The following is a 26,932-nucleotide window of genomic DNA, read 5'->3' on the forward strand; positions in this document are numbered from 1 at the left end:
ATTAGAGAATGACCTCTCCCTGTCTTTATCTCGCCCCATAAGGTTTTTTTTAGTTATACCTTTTCTCCCCTGTCTAATGAAAGAGGGGAGTGATAGAGCGGCTCTGGTGGGCACCTGGCCCCCAGCCAGGGTTGACCCACTACAAGAAGATCAAAGCAGAGAGTCCTTTCTGGCCTTCGTCTGAAAGAAGGTACCTTCAGCATCCCACTGTGTTCTGTCATAACACTAGTTTCTGGTTTTGATAGTAGTCCAAAATGAAGAGTAAAAGTGAGAAGACCGCCAGGACAATACAGCTTGCTCTTCAATTCAAGAACAGACTAAGCTCCTTCCTAAACTGTGAAATCCATGGCCCTTGCAGTACTCTCACAGATGTGGATGACACTTACTGATGAAGAAATGTCCCTTTGACAGATCTATATAATAAAAGTAATAAAGTAATACTGTTTATTTTTTAAACAACCAAACAATGCCCACTCCAAAATTTCCACTGTCTGTGATGCTTTATTAAAGTGTAGGTATTAAAAAAAAATGACAGCATAATGTGCTGGGCTTATGAGATTTAATTGGAACAGAGTAACAGATTTTGAAGGTTCTGTTGTATTATAAATTTTAGATTTCCCCAGTGAATTATCTGACCATACATGTAACAAATCTATTTCTTGAATTAAAAACATGCCCATCCAAATGTCCCAGGAAAAATCCAATATCTATTATTAGCAATAAATAGTATTTAATAAACATGTGCAAACTCAATGTCTGGAAATCTACCAAAATATCTCTCTAGACTCTTTCCTTCTAGCCAAATAACTGTTTCTGTGACTCTGAACTTAAACTTACAGTCCTAAGTCCTACCGCATATTTGTTAATGCAATTTCTGTCATTATATAACACTTGTATCTTACAAGCTTGACCTTGTTCTTATGTCAGTAAACTCTAAAATTGTTGCTCAAATCAGTGAGAACAGATTTAAACTATTTGCTATTCATATACTATGGCTTGTATCATTTTTATTGTACTGTTTGAATTGAGTTTGTCATGTGTTTTTCAGCCCAGACTCACCCCATTAGCTTGAGAAACTTAAATGAGATGCCTAAATTGGGAGATTCCTAAATGTGTCAACAGAGGGAAACAGGTATCTCTACCTACAAAAGTTCTAACCTACCTTCTGAACAAAACTGTCCCTAAACTGGGAAACAGAGAGCTTTTTAGGGGGTTTATTAGTTTGCAGCTATGCTTGTATTGTTTCTCTGCTGAAAGGCAGGTAGCAAATTTTGAATAAAAGGGTTAAGCAGATTGTTTGCTAGAGAAATCGACATCAGACTTGCATATACCTGTAAAGGTATATAGAAATATCTCTATTAAGGAAATAATTAGAAAATCTTCCCGCTCTTCTTTTTTCACCAAATTTGTCAAGTATCTGAATTACAGATCATTACATTTCTAAGGGTGTTTCTAGGAAAAAAAAAAAAAAAAAGTATAACAGCCAGTAAGAAGTAATAACTGCAGGCCATTTACCATCAGGTTAGCAGGAAAAAAAATGACATCTTACTGTTGTTCTCTTGCTATAGAGTTTATTGGTGCATTTATGCAGCTCTATTTCATTTGCACATCTGTGAAGAGCACTGCTGTATAAAATGCAAATGGACTGTATATGGAATTTAAAACTTTCCAATGATAAAATCTCTCAACAGCCTTTTCACTGGAATCACCAAAAAACTTTGAAGTCCGTGTTTTTTTTAAATCAAAACACTGTTACTTTTATTCAAGCACAGTGAGCAGGAACAGTTCAGCTGCACTTGCATGTCAGTTTATTCAAAGAGGGTATTTACTAATTCACTGATATTCCATTGCTTCATCAAATAATGACACAGTCCTACACATTGACCTCCACTCTTATTTGTTTATGCCTCTTCCAACTGCTGCTCTGGGGGCAGAGATCTGCTTTAGGACAAGCTCTGTTTCCATGTATCACATGCTGTAAACGTGGGAGCTTTGAGTACCTCCTCCTGCCTTCACCTTTACCTCCTCCATTTTATTGTAACTCCATCTGAAAGTAACCAGGATCGGTAATGCCATCCTTGACCACAACACTTCATAACTGGCATTATTCTAGGAGATGGGTGTTCAGCTGGGATGGCCATTGCACTGCTGGAAGATGGCTTTCAAGGTAGGCCTCTCACCATGATGCTGGAGAAGGTACAAGACCTGGGCTATTTTCATAGTCCCTTTCTAGACTGGAGCCTCCATCTTCACACTGAATACCCAAATTTTTTAGACATCATTTTTGTAGGTTGGTGCACCTTTGACATCCCAATCAAGGCTGAAGACCTTATCAAGAAAAGCCTCTTTACATGCAAATCTGAAATGAGCTCCCAGTCTACATCAGCCAGAGCCAGGTGGGGAAAGATAGGGGCAAGGGAGGAAGAATGAGGTAACAAAAATAACTTCAGCAGAGAAGCAGGAGCTCAGGTGGCTCAGCTTCTAGCAAAACAAATGTGGCACATGTCCTTTCACAAAAAAAAAAAAAAAAAAAGTAACTGGAACTGCAAGTACCATCCATGACATTCTGTTCTCACTCAACTCAGATCTTTACCGTAACATGAATATACCCACCCACTGTTTTTATTTATTACCTTCTCATAAGCTTTTCTTTTTGTTTGAGAGTCCATCCAGTCATTTTCCTTTTCCAGCATGTCAATAAAAGCCCAGCGAATTCCTTCAGTCAACTCCTCCATCTGCAAAACATTTAGCAAATCACTCCCCAGTAAAATATGTCATGCCAGAATCATTATAAGAAAAGGTTTGGTGCATGCAGGAGCAATGGATTTGGTTAGACCATGAATGATTCTGAATCAGTTGCTGCTGTTCTTTCTTGAAGGCTGATTTCTTCTTTCTCCAGTCCTCAGATACTTCTGAAAATAAGTTTCTTTACGTTTTCTTTTCCTTCAGTTGTACCACACAACCTGTTCATTGCTGATCCTTTCATGTCACAGCTGTGAGAATGGCTGCCTTGAAATCATAAAAAATACTGGGAGAAATGCAGTGATTTGGGGAGATTTCTGACACTTTGGTTCTAGAGCACTAGCCCATGCAGAAGAATACGCCATCTGCAAGGCAATTGCACAAATAAAGCATTTTCTGTCGAGAGAGCATCTGTAGCCTTGTTTGGTTTATGTCAGACTGAGAGACGTCTTATTAATATTGCCAAAGGACCAAATTTGGGCTGACACTATCATGATCCAAATACAAATCAGTGACCAAATATTTAGCCCATATTTAGCTTTATTTGTGAATTACTCCTACCCCTTTCTTACTGCAGGGATAGAGGCCATGGCTCACAACAAAGAGCAGCGTTGACCGCTTCTGTGGTCTTGAACCACCAGAGCGAGCTTGCTTCTGCGCAAAGCCAGGAAAACCCACAACCGTTTGAGCTTGGCTGCTTCCTCACAGGTTCTCTACAAACAATAGTTTTGCGGACACCTGTACAAAGCCACGAGCATATCACAAGTGAAAAAAATAATAATAGGAGTGTTTAGTGAGTATGCACACTAAGAAAACCCTGAAATGACAGAGAACAAGAAATTTAATGAATGAGGTGCATTATACCAGTCTAAAGAGCAGCAATGTCCTCACGCTTATGCATCTGTCTGGCAGCACAGACCAGAAAGGCACACGTAATCAGCTGCTTCTATTTATGTCAATAGGTGAACCTCATGACAGATAGCCACTGAGAATATTGCAAGAGTGAGGCGATTCGGGGGATCCAGCCATCACTGGAGTCCCTTAGCACAGACCAAACCAGAGTTGAGATAGCACAAGACATGACAGATAATCATTACATGAAGACTTACTGGATCTTTGTGTTATCAGTTATGTTACATTTAAAAATAATGAAAATGTCAAGTACCAGAGATCTATATAATTTTATTCTGTAGATCTGGTAGTTCTGAAATGTCATTAAAAGTGAGGACTAAACCCTGGAAAGTAACGTTACCTTTAGCTAAATTGTCATTTATGTATCAGATGTATATTTTAATCTGGAACTGTTCGTTATTTGGGGTGGAGCCAGGCAAAATATAGCAAAGCTCCTTTGATTATTCATTTTTTCCTACCCTTTACAAAAAACATTTTTGTATTTTTAGAGACAATATGGGACAACTGGAACAGGTCTAGCATTAAATATGACTGAACAGTCAACATTCACAGTAAACTGCAGCCCAGGGAATAGGGTAACTTAAAGATATTGATGACAGAGCACTGACTCAATTAACTTAGTGCACTAATGAGGTGAACTCCCTATATTTGGAGGTTACAAGTTCAAACTCCAGCTCTACAGCTGGGCCCTGGTGTATACTTAGGCTTCATGCACCAGCTGTAGCTGCAGGGGGCAGGGGGAGAAACCTATTCCTGCTATCAAAGTTATTACTGAAACTGCTCGGGCATAGCTGTAAGAAACGCTGCAGGCACTCTGGGTTAGAAACAGTGCTATATTTAGACACAAATAATGTCTTTCTTGATAAAAGGAGAGAAGTATCTAAGGCATGAAACATCAGTGACTAAACATGGAGGAAAAAGAATCCGTATTATCTATAACTCAGAATTTGCTTATCATAGACAGATATATGCCACGAGCATAAAAAAACCCCCAAACCTATATACGTAAGAGTGCTTTTCTCAAGTGCTTTCTTATTGCTTGAGAAAAAGAAATAGAACTGAAAACAAGTGAAATTAAAATGATAACACCACAAATAATTAACTTGAAAAGCACACTTCTGGATGGACTGCAACAAATTTCACTTGCATCTGATTTTATCTCCATGGGCAGTTCACTATAGATCTGAATCTTCTGATCTACACTATGGATACTACTGTGAATTCAGACTTGATAATTTTTTAAATATTTGGTCTGAAAAGAATTTGCATACTAAGAAATATTTTAATTAGGTCACATTTCAACAGAAAAACATTCTCTATCAGCTTCTCATAACTTTCCCTCATATATGAGGGGAAAAAGTGCCCATCCCCTCCATAAAGCATACATTTCTCCTTCTCTTCCCACTTAGCCTGCGCAGAGGTCACTGAAATATTTTGGCCACTAAACTGCCAAATAGCACATTACAAATTCAGTCAAGAATCAGGGAACTGAAAAGATGGAGACAAGTAGCAAAAGGAAATGCAGAACCTGAGAGGGAAACACACATCACAGAGATTTGGAGAAGCCAAATCAGAGTGTTGGTCTGTCTAAAATGGAGTCCTGCCCTGAGAAAAGAGCCAAACTAGATAGTCAGACAGACAAACTCAGGCTACTGAGCCAGGGCAGTGCAGGACTATCACAGAGCTGTCGCTCCCAGCACAGGATGCTATTTCACATGTTTCCTAAATGGTTGTGCCTCTCCTGCACATCGAGAGCTAAATTCAATGACTAAATTAGCTAATTTTAATTTGATTATTGTGGGAAAATCAATGGCTGAAAAAGCAGATATTGGAAAACCTTATGAAAAAATATAAACTGAAAATATGTCATAAATTATTGTGAAGGGTAATTAATCATTTGAATAAGTTATTAAGAGACGTGATAAAGTAGCTATGTTTGAAGTTTTAGAGTGAGGATCAACATCCAGCTAAAAGCTATTCTCTCGACTCAGGAGTGCAGAAGAATACTTTCTTTCACTGTTGAGCAAAACCGATTTGAATCACGAATATAAACTCTCACTATGTGGCTCTAAGTTTCTCTTAATTTGGGCCAGATATCAGTTACATTTTTCTTGCTTAGAGTATGGGTGTAGCACAGTCGGCTTTAAAGGGGGTGCCCTGAAGCAGAGAAATCTTGACTAGTCTTTTAACTAGTCAGTAAAAACTTTACTATAATGAGTTACACTAGCTATACTAAATCATTTCTCATCAATACCCATCACACTGTTCCTGCACAGCCTGGCTGTCATTTATGCAAATTAATGGGGTTCACCCTGGTTTTGATCTGGCTACATATTTGTCTGAAGGGCTGCAGATGCAAAGAATGGGCAGTGCCCAGATGGACAAAAACGTGACTTTTTTTTTTTTTTTTTTTAGTTCAATTAAACAATTTTTAAGAATCTTGTTTCTTTTTTTAACTTCAGTCTAACATCAGAGACAATTTGTGAGACCTTAAAAGTTTCTAGACAGAGATCTCAGAGCACTCACCATCTCTTTCTTGTCTTCTTGAAAATGGGCATTCACAAACATCTTGCCCACAACGTAAGGGAGCGCACTTTCAACAAGGTCCACACATTTATCCCACTGGGGCAGCAAAGTTGTGGTTCCATGGATCACCTGTTGGCAGGTGCATGTAGGAAGTCATAAAATCATACTGTTTAAGAAGAACAAGTCTGCATCCACATAAAGTATAATGTAAAGCATATTTGTCAAAGAGCTACCAAAAAGAAACAATAGCCATACTTTACAGTTATCGACAAATCTTTTGACCCCCACAAAATAGCTGTAAGATTTTAAAGTTAGAAATAGTAAAATGGTAATGACCTAGAGACTAGACTTAGAGGGTTAGTTACAGGAAGGCATTCCCAAGTGAAAATTTTAGACTAATTTTGGAAGTCTTTCAGTGTTCAATCAAGAGACACTTTCCTCCAGCAAATCCCTGCTCTGAGATATGTCCAAAATTTTTTTTTCCTCTCTCCACTGACTAGGTGAGAAGCCTCGGGAGACCATCCTCATGAAAGTGAGGTCAGTCCTCATGAAACACCTCCTACAGAGCCCTCCGCTGCCACAAACTTATCTGTCTAACTAATGATGTCTAACATTGGTAGGTATGTGTCCATACCTTTTTGCCATTTACCTGTCTAGTTACTCTTACCACAGCCTGTGTAAAAGACATAGTTGCTTTCAGTCCCTTTCCCAAAGTATTTTCAGGAGAAAACAGATGTGAACGATCAAGAACACTGAATATGTGTTTGTCCCCAAAAAATCTTGCTTCATGTTACAGTAGAAAGAGGTTGCATAGTTTACTAAAAGAATGGTAGTTAGACAGACCCTTCCAGGCTTTGTTGATGTCCCTATAACGCCATGCATGACCTTCAAAAGAGAAATAGCCAAGAATGGTCAACACACCAATGAACAAGGCAAAATAGAGCTCAAGCACATTGCTGCCTTGGTTTCAGTTTCTCACGGGAAGAATGTTGTTACTGGGGACACTTACCCAACTAACATTACATTTTCTTGTCAAGGTAGAAGTTCATTAAAAAAAAAAAAGTACACACAACACAAAATATGAGATGGGTTCATGTAAGCAAATAGCAAATCCAGTGCTGATTTAAGAAACTTCTGTTGTTTTCAAGGTTCAAAGAGTTCCTTTTCTGCTTAAGGAACTTATTAAGCTTTTTGACAGAGAAGCAGCAAAATCCCAGTCCAGTAGTTAACAGCTGTCAGCTGTGTAAAACCAGAGTGCAGTCACCACCAGATCAGCTCAGACGGGATAGGATTTTGGCCTCTCACAGATTAAACAAGCCTTTTAAGCACTGATCTAGTAGTTTCTAAGCCTACTATTTTTCCCAGCCTTCTCTTCCTTTGAGCCCAAGATTAAATTTCTAGCAAAACTGAAGGGTTTGGATTTGTTGTTTTTCCAATAGGAAAAGATTTCATTGGAAAATTCCAGAGTACCTTAGCACTCAGCTATTGAAGGTCAGATATTTTGGTAGTTCAAAGATTGATTTTCTCCATCATATTGTCTGTAATTAAGCTTAATCAATGACTCATACTTAAATACACCAGTGAATTGCATTTTCAAATGCTTTTTATTAATACTGTATGTGCACTAATAGATTTTCAATGACAGAGAGAACGCTGCTTCTGTAAGAAAACCACAATGGGCAAACCAATATATAATAAGAAGGTAATAGCTTCCTAAACAGAGCCAAATTTGAAAATAAACTCTTTTTCCAAATCCTTCAACCCTCATATATAACACAGCAAAGAAAGAAGGAAGGAAGGAAGGAAGGAAGGAAGGAAGGAAGGAAGGAAGGAAGGAAGGAAGGAAGGAAGGAAGGAAGGAAGGAAGGAAGGAAGGAAGGAAAAAGGGACACGAAAATTTGTCTCCAGGGTCCAAGTAAAACCACAATGGAGCTTTTTCCTAGCACAGAGGAAGAAGGGGAGTCATAGCATTAGTCATCAGAGCTTGAAATTCCTTCTGGAAGCTCTGACTACACATCAGCTGCAGAAAGAATCAGGAGACGGAGCTGGCTTTTAGACTGTGACATATTATTATTGCAACATAATAATTATTGTTATTTTGAGGGAGGCTTGACTGTAAGGAGGACAGAAAGGCAACACAGGTTGTGAGACCAATAAAAATAGAGCTGAGAGGAACAGATTACATCTCACAGCTGCTTTATTGATATTTATGTTACAACAGCCAAATAGAACTCCCTCAAAATCGTCCTCTTAATATTAATGTACCACTTTAAAACACAGTGCTCCAGGTAGCAACAGTGACTATAAATATGAGGTTTCAAGCCCTCCCAGTCAATGCAGAGCTCCACAACACAGTTAACTGATCTCTTCCCCAGGCACCACCGCACATTTGCTAGGACTCAAAGCACCACCGCAGAGGAGCTGGTGATAGTTGCTGATGTGGTAATCAAAGCACTTTCTGTAGAGTCAGAAGGTTTGTCCCATTTCTCAACCTGAAGGTTTTTGAAGTTTCATCATGGCTTTTTCCCTCTCTTTGCAAAGAGTTTCAGTGTCTTGATGCTACGGTTTCTACATGTGAGATGTTAAAGCCACCAACAGAAAATGAGAACCTGGTGAAAAAAATACTATGCTCACGATGGGTGAGGCTGACCGGCTGACTAAATGAATAAAAGATATCCTTTGCTTTAAGGGTCACCAAAATTCATCTCATGGTCGTGTCTTTTTAGTAGTCATTCAATGTTTTCTTCACTTACCTGGCAAGAGGTTGGTGGGTCCTTTTTATGATCCCAAAGGACCTGTGTGCCTTTACTCCTCCAGCCTCTGACTGAGCTAATCTGTTCTCCACAGCCTTTGCCTAGGACTCCACTTCTCATGTCCTTTCTGCTGACTTGTGAAGTCTGTTCCCTGAACTGTTTACCATGCTTAACTTTAGCTATTAACGATTAGCTATTGCTGTTTACTGCACTTAACTAACTCTCCATCTCCAGGTCCCAGGGGCAGATAATAGGAATAAGCTGCTGGCTCACTGCCCTTACTGTGCTGTTAAGTTTTCACAACCACTTACATGAAACCCTTGATGATATTATTAATAAGCATTGAATCAACTTGAATTAGATTTCTCCCTAAGGTTCTGAAGAAAGTATCCAAAGAAGTGACAGCAGCTAGTTACCACATTGAAACACACAGTATCCAAAGCTTAAAGTTTCCTTCCAGGAATTTTTCTAGCCATAGTATAACTCAGTATAACTCAGTATTATGCTGCAGACTGGCTGATGGCCAGCATCAATCTATTTTACCTGGCTAGCAAGGAACGTCACAGGAGAGGACACACTTACAAACTTGTGGCTGTGGTTCTGACAGCCAGTTTCTCACATTTTTTGCATAAAGAAACAGGCATCTTTAACAAGACTAATTTGAATATGATTTCAGAAGTATAAGAGACTGCCTTTTCTGTGTAGTTCCCATCAAGCTCTTTGGAGTTTATTTTTAGGTATGTGATCAGCTCAGAACTATTCCAGTACCAGTCAAGACAGACATTATGGGTGCTTCAATTAGCCACCTGCATGCCTCACCAGGGAGGACTGAACACCCACACCTTCTGTGCCACATCACTGGCAGCATCATAACAGCCTCCTGTTGTCGTGATGTCACCAAGCAGCTAATTTTCATAACAACAAACAAAAAGTTCACTATCTAAACTAAGGTGGCATGGAAACAAGGTGACAAAGCACCTTTCGGTTTCAATTTCATCCCTGGTTTGCTTAAAGACCCCTCATGCTGCCCACAGGATTATCAGGGTGGCTTTCTATTCAGGGTTCACCTAATCAAATGTGTGTGTTTTACATAAATGCCCACATTACTTAAGAGATAATTAGCTCTGCTCTCATAGCTTGGGGCAATGACTAACTAACGTCTTCTGGGGGTTCTGCAACCCCAAGCTAAAAGGCACCTCATTGGATTCTCTGTGGAAATGGCTCATGTATATATGTTGGAGAGCTCATGTAATGCTGGCACTAGAGCATGACAGCAGTTTGAGCAAGCTTAGAAAACATGAAATCTTAGACTTTTGCTTTACCAGAGCTATATTCATGCACACATAAAACAGTAGTTTTTTTCAAAAGCTTAGATTTTGGCCAAACCTGTTTGGCCTGCAGGAATAGTGCAAGTCACAGCCCTGGCACATAGCTCAAAAACTTACCAGCTTTCAAGTTTGTGCATAACAGGACTAAGCTTTTTAGGGGAAAGGTGTCCAAAACTCCTTAATATAACCTAAAAGACATTTTTTTCCTTAGTGTCATATACAGGAATATGTATGTCTTAATTATTTTAGAGACAGTCTTAAACAACAACAAAAAAAAAAGATTATTCAAGAAATTTATCCAGCATGGAAAATATTTCATGTTTTGCAAAGGTATAAGCATCTATAAGGGAAATCAATAGTGTCAACACTTGTACCATTGTAAATGCTATAAAAACTCTAACTTACCCGAGAAAATTCCAGCCACCGATACTGAAAGCGTCTACTGAGGTTAAATAACCTTGAATAAACCATTCTCCACACCAGATAGTTGGCAAGAGTCCTGTTAAATCAGACATATTTTTATCAGACATCTAAATGCATATGATGTACCGCAAAGCACTCAGAAATATCTCTACAAACATTTCAACTGAATGGTGGAAATTTCACCTTGAAAATTAATGAGTGATGACCAAATTGATAAATCCCTATTACACAGAAGAATCTGTATGATTACAGCCAGTTAATACATAATTGCACCATGATAACCATTTTCTAGGGGATATTTATAATGAGTCCATCTCCTAGTATGTCATTTTTAGGTAATGCTTTTTTCAAAAGGCAGTTTTCATTTTCCATAGAAGTGGCAAAACTGTGTCATAATAATAGTTGCATAAAAGTTCTATCCAGAGATATGAAAATAACTGATTTTTCTTTTGTAAATCAAAGTGAATGTTATCTCTTCTCATTAGTAGGGCACATGAATTGTAACTATAAAACAGAATAGATAACAGTCCATCCCATATATACCATCATCATCTCATATTTGTGTCTTTCATTAGAAGTTATCAATATGCTTTTAAAAGTTCTTACTAACCATACAGTTATTAAAAGTATTACCACTCTTATTTCGCAGATGGGTAGCTGAAATACCAAAAAAAGGAAGTCTCATTAACAAGAATCTCATAAGAGCTGAGGCTGAGAGATCCAGGAAGAACTTGTTCAAACTTCCCAGGAGACCTGACGTCCATGCCCCTTTTCTAAAATTTCAAGCACTTGACTGGAGGATTTATCTAGTCTAGACTGAGCTCTCTCCATGCTCAGCAGTGGCTGTATGAGGTAAAGGTGTATTGTGAAATAGGCAATTCAACTTCAAACAGTCTCATAACAAGGCCAGTAATGGCCTAAAAGTATTATCCTCATCTTGTCTTATAGATGACATTTTTCAAGGGTAGTCATTGCTCTAAAGCTACAGAAATTGAAAAATTGTTTGCTGTACGTTGGGATATACATAACATTTTGGGCAGCCACAGACTTCTCCATAGGGATGAAAATTGCTCCTTTGCAACAGAAGATGCTGTTATGGCTGAACAACTCTCCAAAAAAATCTCTAAAAATCCCATTTCTGCAACCTCCTGTAGCCATAGGTGTGGAGCTGCATAGCTGCTCCTACCCTGTCACTCCATCAGCTTCATTCATGGACACCTCCCGTGCTGTAGCCTCCTCTGAATCATAACGGGTTCTAAATACACTTTGTGGGCATGTTGTCTTCGCAGCAGCATTCACCTGAGCCGTAACGTGAGTTTTGCCTCTAACCAAGCTCCAGTTCATCCATACAAAACTTCCAGCTCAAGATATGTTTTTGCTGCAAGCTTACACTCTTGGTTGCTCAGGTGGGGAGGTGATAAAGAGGCAAGAATGGAGAGGTTTAAGGCAAGCTATAGCTATGTATTCTCTAGTAGTGACTGAGCACGTGCTAACCCCGTAATTCCAGCAGCACGCACACATCCAAGTGGGACACTACACCAGGAGCAGATGGGTGGCTGCATGCTCTCCACCAGCTGGCTGAGACGTGCACTGGGGACCAGTCTGGTCAAGCACAGCGCTGAGCAGCCGGGGAAGGCAGGTGCTCTGCATCACATCAGGATTTGGCCATCCCCGCAGGCTGCTCCAGCTGAACTGAAGCTAGCACACGCGTGCACACTCGTGTGAACCTGCATGGCAGTTGTGCATCGGTGACAGCTTGGGCAAAGCCGGTGCTTCTCATCAATTAAGTCTGCATATGCTTATAGGTCGGAAACATGGTCAACTCGTTTCACACAGGAAAACTGGGGGGTGCAATCTCAAGCCAACTGTCACCTCAAAGGCAGGCGCCTGTTACTCACTAGTCTTTGTGGACAGTGGCATCTTCTACAGGGGTGTAGAGAGTTGCTGTGATTTATAAATCCTGTCTTTTATACTCCTCCTCTTCTCTCACACTGTGGAGAGAGGCTTTCACAAAGCATTAATGTAAAGTCTTTCTCCCATTTCATTTCCTGGGCACTCAGGTCTGAATTCATCCCATCAAACTCGGTGTAACTTTAGACATGGCACATAACCCTGGGCATATTCCCTCTTTTAGTATGCACATATATCATATAGTACACAAAAATCCCCACAATAATCATAAAACATATCTGAAAAAGCTTTTTAGCATGAATAATGTACATTTATAACACAGTACACGTTAGGTTAGAAAAGCCAAAACAGTTAGCTCTGCTTAGATGATTGAACCATTTTGAGATAATGCTTAGGGCCATTAAAAATTCATTCCAATCTACAAAATACCAGAAAGTATAAATTGTCCCCTTAACACATTTCTCACAATGTGAAATTCCCTCACACAATGGCAACTGAAGCACCCTAGAAGTGCTCAGCTCTCACTGATTTTGTAAATGACTCGTACTCCACGTGCCTCACAACGCTCTGCCTCAGGTATTTCAGCACAGCTGAGGAGCATCCATGCTTCTGCGGTAACTACTCTCTGATTCAAATACAGTATTTATGCAAGTCCTACAGATTAAAAGGTTTAAAGATTTAATTTCGATCAAGTGTCTTAGGTAAAAAACCTCAGCTAAACAGACCGCCATCATAAACCAATTATTTGTTACAATTCAGTACTTAATTGCTACAAAAAAATCAATTCTCCCTTCTGCGTGCTGCTTGTTTTCTTCCGGCAGTGTTTCTCCTTACCTTTGAGTTGGGAAACCTCGGTCAAATTGGTAGCGAATGAAAGACTGAAATTTGTAAAGGATGAGTCTCAAAAAGGTGACTTATTCAAAGACACTAGTATCAATGGGAATTCAAAAACTTTTGTATCAGGCATAAGTAATGAAGGCAGCTGTCAGTTTCAGGAAATATTCCACAGTTAATTGAGGTCTGTTTTAATCTGGGAAGGAAAAGAAGGCTGACGCACCCTAAAACCAAGCTGTCTGATTAGATTGTAATAATTCCTGATTGTAATCGCACTAGAATCCACCGATGCATAAGATGCATAAAACAGGAAGGTTTCACTTCAAAGCCCAGAGGTAGGTTTATTTGCTGGGGGAGGGTGAAAAGGGGGAAAAGTTGAGGGGTATTGTTGGTTGTTTGAGGGGCAGTGTTCTTTGTTTTTCAAAACAAAACCAACCATATTTTATCTGAATTTGTTTACCTATTTGGGGGATGATAATTTTACCTTTGGGGCTAACTAAAACTTGAAATCAATTGGTCATCTTCATTTGGTTTAAAAACTGACAGTTTTTGATTATGAAATGCCTCCAGTGCATATCTTGCAGTGGTTTTCATACAGCTTTCACAAATAAGCTCAGAGAAGTTAACCTCTTCACATGGAGTAAAATCCAACACAAAAATAAAACATACAGGTCCTTTCTGCTCTTTCAGTAAGACCAGAGCATTTATTGTCGTAACCTTTTGGAAGACCACAGCACATAGTCCCCTATTTTAACTTCGAAATGACTGTTACAGAAAGAAGTGTAGGCTCTTTCTAAACCAATATGACCATTATTGCAATACACACTTCCAAAGGAAGTGGTAGAGACCTTGTTTGCTGGGACAGTTAAAATGATACCAGCGCTTATGAATATCTACTAAGGAATGCTCTACCCTGTCTGGGAATAAAGTAGGTTGCTCATGTAAAATTCTGTGAGTTTGTAATATTTTAATCAACCGACATGGTGGCAATTAAATAGGATAGATTTAATATGAGATAGATGGACAAATTAATTGACATTTTAGGAAAAAGATCCCTTTCACAAATTTTGAGATCTATTTGAAAATTGTATTCATAATTGAGTCATGAATCAAATTATAAGTACTGGAAAACTTCTGTCTCCATTGCTAGAGGCAGAAGTTCAAGTCAAATTACTGGAACTTCCCTCTCTAATTTTTCAGAGGCAGGCTAAGACCAGAAAGGACATCTAGTGCCCCCATCCATCTCTAAAGAAAATTCCTCCTGTGCTGCAGGAATTACAGAGTACTTCTCTATTAATTGTCCCACACTGCAAAGATGGGGTAGGGTAAGGCAAAGGAAACCAGTTATTCATTCTGACGTCCATGAGAATGACAAAGCTGCTTCCTTCGGCAGCTGCAAACGTCTCCAACGAGGACACAATTTACTGTATGCTATTTAAGGCTCACACTCAAAATACCAACACGCAGGTAACAGGAAAGGGATATAAGGAGCTCCTAACTGCTGCCAGCACAGTCCCATCTCCCCCCTCGCAAGGCACAGCTGTACTGGAGCTCTGCCATTATCTCATTTACACCACAGCTACATCTGTGTTTTCAACATACACCTCTTCTTCCTGTAATAGATATAAACTCCATTAAAAATCACTTGGTACACTAAAAAACTGAAGGAATCCCTAAAGACTTCTTACGAAGAAGGTGTGACTTTGGCACTGAACACCTGACGTGACCTACACTAGCTAGCCCAGGGCTGATGGAAGCTCCTGCAGGCTAGTTGTTCAGCTTCTTGGGCAGCTTGCTACAGAGCGCCATGCTCCTGGGCTGGATTCACAGCGGTGCCCTGGCTTGGGAATTTCAGACAGACCTCTGAACCACACCGCTGCACATATTTCAAGCTCCACACAGTAACCTGATTATATGCAGCAGAGTTGTCAAGTAAATAACAGCCTTATTCTACTAAATTCACTCTACACCCTGCCAGTGTGCTATTTTCTAGTAACACTGCCATGTGAATGATTTCACAATTCAAGATTGTTCAGCAGGTTCTCCGAGGGAGCAGTTTTTAATATGATGATTGTGAGTCCATATGATTTGTCACCTCCATCACCAAGAACTGCTCCTGTAGCCAGACTTAATTTTCACTCCATTCTTCCCTCCACCTGAAACACAAACTTCACAGAGTACTTTGCAGATCACTGGGGCATGAACCATCTTTTTGTGCCATTTTGAACAGTACCCATGCCAGCAGGGTGCTCATCTGGGAAGGCGACACACAAGGCATTGGAATGAAAGTATAATTTACAGATAGAAGGTTTGTGACTGAATATGAACTCGGTGAAAATACCTGCTGCTTCTAATGATGCTGCATCTCCTGAAATGATAAGAAGTTAATTCATGTTCTAATCATTGAAGCAAGTCTAAAATTTTGGAATGCTTTACTGGGAATTTGATTGATCTAGATATTTACTGTAACAAACCAAATTCACGTTGTTTGCATTAATTTAACTTTTAAAATATTATATGGAGAATGACAAATGAGATTACCTATCCTTGTTAAGCTTTTAGAGTTCACCCTACAGGGAAGTGTTAAGACCTCATCGTTAGGAGTTCACATTAAGATTATTTCCTAATTTTCTCAGGCCAGATAACAAGGTTATTTCTGGAGCAAACTATGACATTTTAAGTAATGAACATTATCATCTAATAGATAAACATGATCTTTGTTATCATGCAGTGACTGTTTGGATGGATTTTACGTACAAGAACTTGCAGTCTGCTTGGGTTGAGTTTAGCACTCTATTTGCCATTTCTAGCATTTTATGATGCAAATTTTTTAGGGTAAGACTGAGCAGAAAATGCCTAAACCATCACCAGATATGCGTAAGACATGCAGCCTGAATACAATGGAAATCAGACACTGCTTTTGCCCACCCCCATGACCCGTGGGAATTAGAAAGTTGGTTTCCACCTTTGCTGACGGCAGGCGTTGCCATTCCTTCTGATTATTACTCCAGCCTCCCTCTGCCATGGCACACAGGCTGGCTGAACTTCTCTTCAACACTCAGAGACAGATTTTCCCTGAATAAGATGACCCTAATGGAAAGAGCCTCCAGGTATTTAGTCTGTAGTTGCAGGATATATTTGCATGTAGGTGTATTTGTATACAGGGAGTAACTAATTCTCTGTTGTCTGGCTACATGTGCATCCTCTAAATCACTGCTCTATCTCCACTGACTTTGAGATACAAAGCATGGACAGCCCAAGCCATTTAGATGGCTTTTTGAGCAGATTAAAACTGGTGACACACTAACAATATTTGTCTGAATTTTATGAAGTAAGGATGTTTGATGATCTGTAGGCAGATCAATCATTTTTATTTTTATTATTGTTTGATCTACCTGTTATTTTTACAGGTACTATGAATTAATGCAAGCATTCTGTCACTGGAGACAGAGCAACAGTATAAGAATAATGCTTCTGAATTAGTCTTTTTTTCTGAAATGTAAATTTAGTTGAGGCCATACTGAACAATCAGCAAAGAATGATTTTTGGACACAACAGCCTACAATATTTTTTATAATTTCAGCAACACGCCTCAGCAGAGAGCAAATTATCACAGAAATCGCTTAGATGTCATCAATAATGGTGTTTCAAAAGGGGATATCATCTTCACATACATTTCTTTCATCACACTACCCAAAGGTACTTGCTTCCCTGTGCAAAGCACATCTACTATGTTTAATCTGAACTACCTGCGTTTTACCACTATGTTCTACATGTGTAAATGATTTCACAAGATACAAGACCCTACACGAGTAAGAGATGCTGAATGCATCTGCAAAAAACAGCTTTACTGCAATCTATGTTTTCAGTAAAAAAAGAAAGATATCAAAACTGCAAATTCTCCTGCTACACGCAAGTTACTATCTATATCACTCAGACAAAACCAAGCAGACTTTTGCCTAGATACTTGATTCCAAGAATATCTGAAGCACCTGAAAAACCCAGGAAAAGCCCAGCATTTGATGTCTCCTCATAAGTGTGGGTGGACCCATCATAGGAGCCTTACTTTTTCCTTTCATTTTCTAGTATCCTGAATAAATCTTTGAAGTACTGGGGAACACGGACAATCACATTTTCTGAAGGACCTATATCTTTGAGCTCAGGATAGAGTCTGGTGTCAATCACCTTCTTGATGTATCCCAGCCAGTCAAACTGCAATGACAAAGAAAAGGCTGGTTAAAGAAGATTATGAGGAGAGATTATTTATTAACGATGTTGCATCTTTGAGACTACTTGTTACTTATTAAAACTTCAGAAACTATTGCACTTTGTCATTACGTGTGTTTTCAAACCTCAGTAAAGTCATAACTATTTAAAAGAACATATGTTGTAATTGAGTGCACATATTCATAATGATAACCCTTTAACAGGCTGCTCTGTGCACTAAAGGCAATTTTAATTCTATAGGTCAGATGTTAAAAAAATAATTTTGCAATTATCCCCAACGAACCTGTGGTATCATGGTACTAAGCTCCGATATGTTCATTTTATTGTACATCACCTCGCTTGTTCGATTTTCATATGGAATCATGATCTGGGGGGGGGAGGGAAACAAGAAAAAAAACATCAAAACAAGGATTATCTTGCAAGGACCTGCTCTTACATCATTACTGTCCATCCTAATCCCAGTGCAGAAATATGTCACCATCTGTTTTTCAAGCATTCATGGCATTAACTTCACTTTCTGAGAATGGCATTTAACTAGGAGAAATGGAGCACAGTTCATTGTCAGTTTAACTTATTACTGGGGAATGTAATGAGCTGCATGTCGTCTTTGAAGATATTAGAACAATTTTAGCTCTGATTATACTAAGAAAATGCGTGTTGATTCAGAAGAGATAAAAACACACCTTGACCATTAATACTTATTCATCCTGACATGTCAGCCAGCTCCAAACTATACGGTTTAAAAGGTCAGATCTGAATAGGTACGTTGGAAGCCCATCTCATCTCTTGGATTTGAACACGTTCTTGCTATGGCCTGACTCCTTCTGAGGGAAGAGCCAGATACACACAAGTTTCTCCTCATTTTACACCAGCATCCTGATTTTCATAGCAGGAAACCTGGGTATATGGGCCAGACATGAATTAAAGCATTCTCCAACAAGGCCTCTCATCTGGGTGAGCAGAGGAGCCAGACCTCAAGATCCTCTGTAGTGTCAAAGTCCAAGGACACAGCCAAAAAAACCCTAAATAAAAAGCAAGTCCTTTCACAACTGACAAGGGACATTCAGATTCGAAGACATCAGTATGGTTCGTAACAGAAAAACAAACCAAGTGCAACATATAGCTCAACATTTTTCTCAGTGTTCAAGAGAAACGAGAATTCCCGATGGCAGCTCCAGCCCTGCTCTAAGCTAAATCCTATACAACTGGCTGTACGCTGTGCAGTTTAAAGAGGACAGAGATTGAAGCCAGACTAACCAGACAGCTGGCAGTTCTCCAACCAAAATTCTCCAGTAAGTGTCTGCGGTTTTACTATTGCTCAAGCCACACAGGGGAAAAAAAGAAAAAAACAGAAAAAAAACCTTTCTTCTCTCCTTCTGCAAATTTCATTTATCTGACAAAACTTTAAACTCTTCTTGAACCCATTTGCTCCCTTCCTCTCAAAACTTTCCCTCTTCCTCCAGTAATTCAAACCTCAAGATCTCTTGAACCCTGCCACTCCTTCCTATATCCAAAGTATCTTCCCTTTATTCTTGCTGTCTCTTTTCCTGAGCACACAAGTTCTCCATTATGTATGTTCACTTAAATCGAATACAGAGGAACAGAGGATACAGTAAAAGCCCAAGTAACAAACAAGACTATCTCCTTTGAAATCAGGGTAAGATGTTTATATAATTCATTGTGCTCATTAGGCATCATGCAACAATCCATGCCCCTCAACTCATGCCTAATATCCAGCTATATTTCAGGAGGATTATTCATAGTAAAGGGAAATTAGGTAACCGTGAGCAAGTATGGCTTGTTGCATAATGCTATGCATTTCTGATCCTGAAGGCTGCACATGATCCAAGTCATCTTATATGACAATTTCACCTATATACTTTGTGGATTAAAGCTCTGTAAAATATTCATTAAGTAAAACATTAAAGCTACCAGAGGTAGAAATGCATCTTCTTTTCACATCACCAATAAACAGAAGAAACATTTCCTGGTTTTCGAGTCTACTGGGTCAAAACAAAGTATCTGCTCATTAGTCCATCTAGGCTAGGTAATTGAAACTAAATATTGGGGTTTATTTAGAGGGTTGACAAAAGGTCGTCTCCTCTTTCAGCAAAGAGATGGAAACACTGATTTACTACTATTGTGGATGGCCCTCAATTCTGCACACAAGCACCATTAAGAAGCATCACTGCCTTTCCTCCTGTAGATGGCAACAGCCAGGGAAAAGTCATTTTCTGCTGCATCACCTGTCCTGTGCAACAGGCTTCTCTGCTAACAGGACACCCAGCACTTCACAGGGGACAGTGGGAAAGATAGCTTCTTTCCCTGGCAATATGAAAGAATCCTCAGCTCAGCTGGCAGTTCTGCAAATCAGCATCAAATCTGTAGACCTAACTTTTGCTGGATTCCAAGTGTTGAGGCTAAATCTTCCCTCCCACTTTGGAAGAAGCAGAAACAATAGTGGACTTAGAGTTCCCAGGAGCTGGATTCCTCCAGTATCCATACTGAAACAGGGATATGGGAAAGGAGAAATGCTCTTTCAGCCTGCACAAGTCCTAATAAGTAAATCAAACTCTCCTATGGGGCAAAAATGTCACCAAGTAAATCAGTCAGAAACAAGTGTCAGATTTAGATCTGCTTAACTCTATTAAGTTCAGTTGGTCCCCTAAATGAACACTCACGGAGTTTCTTGTCCCCTCTCCAGGGCAGGTGGTGAAAGCAGCTCAGGAACTAACTGTGGTGCTGCTGTAACCACTGCCCTCTCACTACACCAAGCATCAATATCCCACCTCAGTGCTGCCCTGCTTTGAGACTGTTCCTCAAAGAATCAGCCTGGTCTGCTTCTTGAATAGAGAGTAATGCATTCACAACATAGCTGCACCCCTGGGACTCAAATTCTGCTCAACCTCAAAATTAAGAAATATTAACGATTTAAAGGACTGAGGGTATTTGGCTAAGGTTTTTTCCCCCAAGAATAAAAACAAAAAAAAATCAGTTTAACAACTAAGGGGAGGAAAATCGTTCATCCTTTCTTCATCAGGTACTGCTTCTTCACTTCTACTTCCGAAAACCACTATTGCTAAGACTGTTGATGTAACGGCTTTCCATTTTGAAAGAGGATTGCACTTATTTTTCTTTTTTTCTTTTTTTTTTTTTAAAGCTAGCTTCAATCCCACATTAAGTTACCAACCTCAGCTATTTTAACTTCCAGTCTTAGAACCGACTTCATATCAGATTCAGCTCGTGAAGCATTTGCACCCAGAAGCACTGCTGTATCAATCATGAACTGCAAAAAGGCATCTCTGTACTGTAAAGAACAGAAAAAAGAAAAAAAAGAGTGAAATGACCACTGGATTTGCAATGAGCACAGCTGTAGTAGTAGGCCAAAAATGCCCAGCTATAGCAAGCAGTACAGTACTTTGTACTTTTATGCCCTAGCAACGAAAGTCATACTTTCCTTACCTTGAATGCCTGCTGCCATCAAGGAGAAAAGGAGAAATAACACTGTAAACATATTGTGCACAACAGACATCTGCAGTGGTTCACAGAGCATAAACCTCAGGAAATGCAAATGACTCTTTGGGATTAGAATGACAACACTTACAGCTCTTACAGCGGGATTAAACAATGTGTATGAGTATACACCAATATTTTACACAAACTCATATAGTAAAAGCGCAAGACTGAAGAAGTACGTACATACCAGTACAAGCTTAGTGGCTGAAAAGATAGGGAGTTGAAGGGACGCTCCACTGAGCTCTCTCCTCTATTCTTGCCACAGCACTGCAACACACATACCTGCTACAGTGCTCTGCTCTGCTTTCCCTAGGCTATTGTAATAAAGCATATTTTAGTCTCAGCATGTATACACAGCCTTCCAGTACCTAAAGGTGGCCTACAGGAAAGCTGGCCAGGGACTGTTTACAAGGGCATGGAGTGGTAGAACAAGGGGGGATGGCTTTAATTTGAAGGACGGTAGATTTAGATTAGGTATAAGGAAGAAGTTCTTTATTGTGAGTGTGGTGAGGCACTGGAACAGGTTGCCCAGAGAAGCTGTGGATGCCCCCTCCCTGGCAGTATTCAAGGCCAGGTTGGATGGGGCTTTGGGCAACCTGGTCTAGTGGAGGGTGTCTCTGCCAGTGGCAGGGAGCTTGGAACTAGATAATCTTAGGTTCCCTTCCAACCCAAACCATTCTGTGATTCTATGAAATGTTAGCAAAATACACTGTATGTAATGATACAGTAGTGATTTCTATGCTACCTCTCCCTCAGCATAATCTTTCATGCATTTTGAAGGTATCAGATTGCTCCTCATCAACTCCTACTAGCCCACAGTCCAACAAAAGCAAAAATATATCCCAATGCATTTCCACCTTTAATCTTTTAGTAGATACATTTCTTTGTATCCTGGCATCATCCGGTCTGATAGATGTAGCTAAAAATCTTACTAACCTCTCAGGGGATTTAAAAGGGAAGCAAAAAACATCAATGGGTAAAAAGCTGGATGGATGGCCAGGCCCAAAGAGTTATGGTGAGTGCAGTTAAATCCAGGTGGTGGCTGGTCACAAGTGGTGTTCCCCAAGGCTCAATACTGGGGCCAGTTCTCTTTAATATCTTTATCAATGATCTGGACAAGGGGATCAAGTGCACCCTCAAGTCTGCAGATGACACCAAACTGGGCAGGAGTGTTGATCTGCTTGAAGGCAGGAAGGCTCTACAGAGGGGTCTGGACAGGCTGGATCAATGGGCCGAGGCCAACTGTATGAGGCTCAACAAGGCCAAGTGTTGGGTCCTGCACTTGGGTCACAACAACCCCATGCCATGCTACAGGCTGGGGGAAGAGTGGCTGGAAAACTGTGCAGTGGAAAAGGACCTGACGGTGTTGGTTGACAGCCGGCTGAATATGAGCCAGCAGTGTGCCCAGGTGCCAACAGCATCTTGGCTTGCATCAGACATAGTGTGGCCAGCAGGACTAGGGAAGTGATCGTCCCCCTGTACTCGGCACTGGTGAGGCTACATCTTGAGTACTGTGTTCAGTTTTGGGCCCCTCACTACAAGAAGGACCTTGAGGTGCTGGAGCGTGTCCAGAGAAGGGCAGCAAAGCTGGTGAAGGGTCCAGAGCAGAAGTCTTATGAGGAGCACCTGAGGGAACTAAGGTAGTTTAGTCTGGAGAAAAGGAGGCTGAGGGGAGACCTTATTGCTCTCTACAACTACCTGAAAGGAGGTTGTAGCCGGGGGGTATTGGTCTCTTCTCCCAAGTAAGAAGTGATGGGATGAGAGGAAATGGCCTCAAGTCGTGCCAGGGAAGGTTTAGATTGGCTATTAGGAAAAATTTCTTCACCAAAAGGATTGTCAGGCATTGGAACAGGCTGCCCAGGGAAGTGGTTGAGTCACCATCCCCGGAGGTATTTAAAAGACGTGTAGATGTGGTGCTTAGGGACATGGTTTAGTGGTTGACTTGGCAGTGCTAGGTTAACAGTTGGACTTGAGGGTCTTAAGCATTTTTTCCAACCTAAATGATTCTATGAAAACTATAAAAACTTGATCAGTAGCAATGACTTGTCCCCCCTGACAACTCAAGGGGGTTGTTTTCTTTGAGCTTTGGGCTGTGTGTGCTGGGTACTGCCCACAGAACTTCATCAAGTGAGGGGGAAAAAGGTGCTGCCATTGTCAAATATTGATACATTAAAGCCTTTGATAAACATCATTGGTTCATGACTGCTGTTCACAGAAAAGCAGCACAAAACTAAGCTGTAGCAAAGAAATCAAAGACAGGAGGGAGAAAGGAAATGAATACTCAAAATCTGTTGAGGAACTCTTGTTCCCTTCATTAAATGAATTCAGGTTAACTTGATGATAATAACCTACAGTGGGGGCTCTTGAAACGTCCTCAGCCTTCCAGCCTAATTCAGCCCAAGAGGCAGGCCTGGAGGGCAGCTCATCAAGGCAGCCCACAGGCACAGCAGCTTCTGGGCTCCCCTTTGTTGACATGTTCTTGAGCATCTGTGCATTTTGTCCAGGATCTGGGAACAACTGGGACCTCCCCGAGGGACATGAGAACTGCCTTCAGGTCAGGCAAAGGCTAAGGTGCAGGTAGCTCCAGCAGGTGCTAACAAACTGACAACTGTGCTTGATCAAAGGGTGCCCACAGCCTCTCTTCCAGCTGACTCCTGATTACAGAATCAGAGAATATATCTCATAAGGATCATGGAGTCCAACTCCCTGCTCCTTGCAGGACTACCTAAAACTAAACCACATGATTAAGAGTGTCACCCAGATACTCCTTGAACTCCAACAGGCTTGGTGCCATGACCACTGCCCTGGGGAGCCTGTTCCAGTGACCACCCATCCTCTCAGTGAAGAAAGATTAGGGAGGGTCAAGCACCCTTTGAGGACCCCATGCCAGAGAGAGTCCTACATTAAAGCCAGGCCCAGAGCACAGCTCCCAAAGGCTATTAATAGATGCAAGCAGTTCATAGAGAAAAGGACAGTGAATTTTGTCTGACACACCCATCCTTAGATATGGTGGTCGCACACCACAGGACATGATCCCCAGGCACCGCTGGTGTAACTATCCCTTTGTTTTTGGACTCTTGGACTCAGACGGGAAGGATGCAGCTCTGCAAAGTCTCAGGCCACAGGGAGTACCTGGAGCCTCTTGCTGAGGCTAGGACACCATGGTCTTCTAGCATGCAGGTGTGCAGTTGTTGAGATGCTGTGATGCCAAATGAAAGAGCTGTGAGAGGTCAGCAGACCACACAGCCTCAGAGGGGATGAGAAAGATCAACCAGATCTTCCTTGAGACCCTGCAGCTTCAAGAGCCTGGACTTTCAACTGCAGCAGAAGAGCAGGAAGAGCCTATGCCTATGAAAATGGAAAGCAGAAACTCCCATCACAGTGAAGGCTGGAAGTCCACTGCCCTTGTAGATGTTGAGGACCCAGGAGCACTATCAATTGGAGCATCTGCTGTGGCTGAGACTGAGCCCCTCAGGACCACTAGAAGAAAGAAGCAAGTGACAGTGTTAAGAGACTCATTACTGCAGGGGATGGAAGCCCCCACCTGTCAAACTGATTTGTCATCTAAGGAGGTTTGCTGCTTGCTGGGATCTCACATTCAGGATGTTGTGTAAAGGCTGCCAAGGCTCGTTCAGCCTTCTCACTACTATTCCCTGCTGCTCTTCCTGATAGGCACCAATACAATTACCAGGGGTGACACGGAGAGTATCAAGCATGACTACAGGACTATGGGGACAGAGCTCAAGGGCATGGGGCCCAGGTGGTGCTGTTCTTGGTTGTGGCCACAATTGAGTTCTGGGTCCAGTTCATGGTTCTCCAGTACAAGAGAGACATGGCTGTACTGAAGCGGGTCCAGCACAGGGCAACAAAGCTGATAAAGTGACCAGAACATCTTTCATGCACTGAGAAGCTGAGAATGCTAAGACTACCCAGCCTAGAGAAGAGAAGGCTCAAAGGAATCTCATCCCCATGTATGAATACCTGGGGGGAGAATAAAGCAGCCGGAGATCCAGAGTGTTTTCAGTGTTGCCCAGTGATAGGACAAGAAGTAATGGCACAAACTGAAACGTGAGATTTCATCTGAACACAAGAAAAAACTTTTTTACTGGGGGGTGGGGGGTGCCACAGGGTACCCAAAAATGTTGTAGAGTCTTCATCTATGGAGATATTCAAAACCTGACTGGACACTGTTCTGAGAAACCTGCTGTAGCTGACCCTGCTTGAGCAGAAGGATTGGACTAGATGAACTCTAGAGACTCCTTCCAAGAGGGAAGAAAAGCAGAAGGGGTCCCAAATCTTACAAAAAATCTTCATTTGAGAAATTTTACAAGAATGTTTGTGGTAGTGATGCTGGTGGTGGAAGATATTCTGAAAAATCTAAATCCAAACAAGCCACAACGCTTTCTCAACTTGGAGCTCAACAAAACAAAAGCAACAATGGGGAAAAAAAAAAAACAAAACAAAACCCAAAAACAACTGAGGAGAAAAATGGTCACTCTGAGTTCCAGTTAGTCATACTTACAGATTTAGCTTCTGTGGTGTTTTCTAGGTAATCCTCTCGAGATGCAAGAGAGAGGCTTGCTTGATCGAGCTGTTAAAAATAACAAGAAAAAGCATTTAATAGGTAAATTCGTCAGAATGCAAAGGTAGCCCTATAAGCAACCTTGGAAGAGATCATGTTTTTCTGGCAATTATGGCAGATGTGTGTAAATATCTAATACACAATACATTGCACCAGCCTGAGTTCCAGAGGATTTCCAAACAACAGAAAAATGCGAACACCAACAGACATTACCTAAATCACATTACTGTGATCTGGGGAGCCTCAGACACCTCCTGCAATATCTGAGCCACCTACTACAGCAAAGAATCACCCATGTGATTTATGTCTTTATGGCTCCATTAGTGCATAGGTAATACAATAGGACCGGGTCTACAGGATCAAACGTTTTGGGCTGATGACTGTTCATGCTATAGATATTTCAGGGATGAAAAAGTCAGCTTGAGACAAACACCAGTCTAATGTATGGGCCCATTAGGTGCTGGAGCATGTTAGCTGCTGTATGCCTGGAAAGTATCGTCAGCTTTCTTTGAAACTGAGGTTACATTCTTGAGCTTCACCCTAGATCAGCATCAAGTGCTGCATTTGGCTTTTTGAACAGATGTACTGAAACAGCTGGATACCAGCCACAGAAATGATTGCATGCATGCACGAGAAATTGTTATGTCTCCAGAACAAAAATAAATACATCTGGTAGATCCAGGTGGATCTTTGACTTTCACTTATCTTTTTGATCTAAACATGGACCAAATTTGTTGGTCTGTAGGCACACTAATATTGGAACAAGGTCCTCAAGGTAATTTCTAAACCAGTCCTGGAAATTCACCGAGATCTGCACTTAGTCTTTTGAGTGAAATGACTACAGGGGAGTATTCATGTACTGTTTCAAGTTCCTAACCAGGCAAAAATCACTGTGCACCAGATATCTTAAAATTGCTACTAGAAACCGAGTTTTCCCAAACCGCTTCAAGGCGATCAGGTTAAGTTGGGGTATGGAAGTTGAAGCTGAAAACATAGTTCAACCAGCTTCCAAACGCTGAATATGATACTGATGGAAACAGAAACAACAGTTTTGATGTTCTGAAATTATTATTTTTATGCTGTATTTGTAGTGAGGAGAGATTTTATTTATTCATGCAATTTCACATAAGTCTTTTTTAATCTAAATCCTACACCATTTATATTTCACATTTTATACA

At 40.7% G+C, this 26,932-nt stretch overlaps 1 protein-coding gene across 1 annotated transcript in view; it reads right to left on the bottom strand.

Moving 5' to 3' along the window:
• The window catches only part of PHEX (phosphate regulating endopeptidase X-linked), a 110,086-nt gene that overhangs the window by 56,726 nt on the left and 26,428 nt on the right, over positions 1 to 26,932 (bottom strand). The window contains exons 6-12 of the mRNA XM_075775052.1: positions 25,695 to 25,763; positions 20,847 to 20,963; positions 17,940 to 18,023; positions 17,496 to 17,641; positions 10,667 to 10,760; positions 6,181 to 6,309; positions 2,634 to 2,735 (exon numbers count right to left, since the gene is read on the bottom strand). Of these exons, the coding sequence (XP_075631167.1) occupies positions 2,634 to 2,735; positions 6,181 to 6,309; positions 10,667 to 10,760; positions 17,496 to 17,641; positions 17,940 to 18,023; positions 20,847 to 20,963; positions 25,695 to 25,763 (741 nt within the window). The remainder of the gene's footprint in view (positions 1 to 2,633; positions 2,736 to 6,180; positions 6,310 to 10,666; positions 10,761 to 17,495; positions 17,642 to 17,939; positions 18,024 to 20,846; positions 20,964 to 25,694; positions 25,764 to 26,932) is intronic.

This window comes from Balearica regulorum, chromosome 1 (assembly GCF_011004875.1).
Source record: "Balearica regulorum gibbericeps isolate bBalReg1 chromosome 1, bBalReg1.pri, whole genome shotgun sequence".
Lineage (NCBI taxonomy): Eukaryota > Metazoa > Chordata > Aves > Gruiformes > Gruidae > Balearica > Balearica regulorum.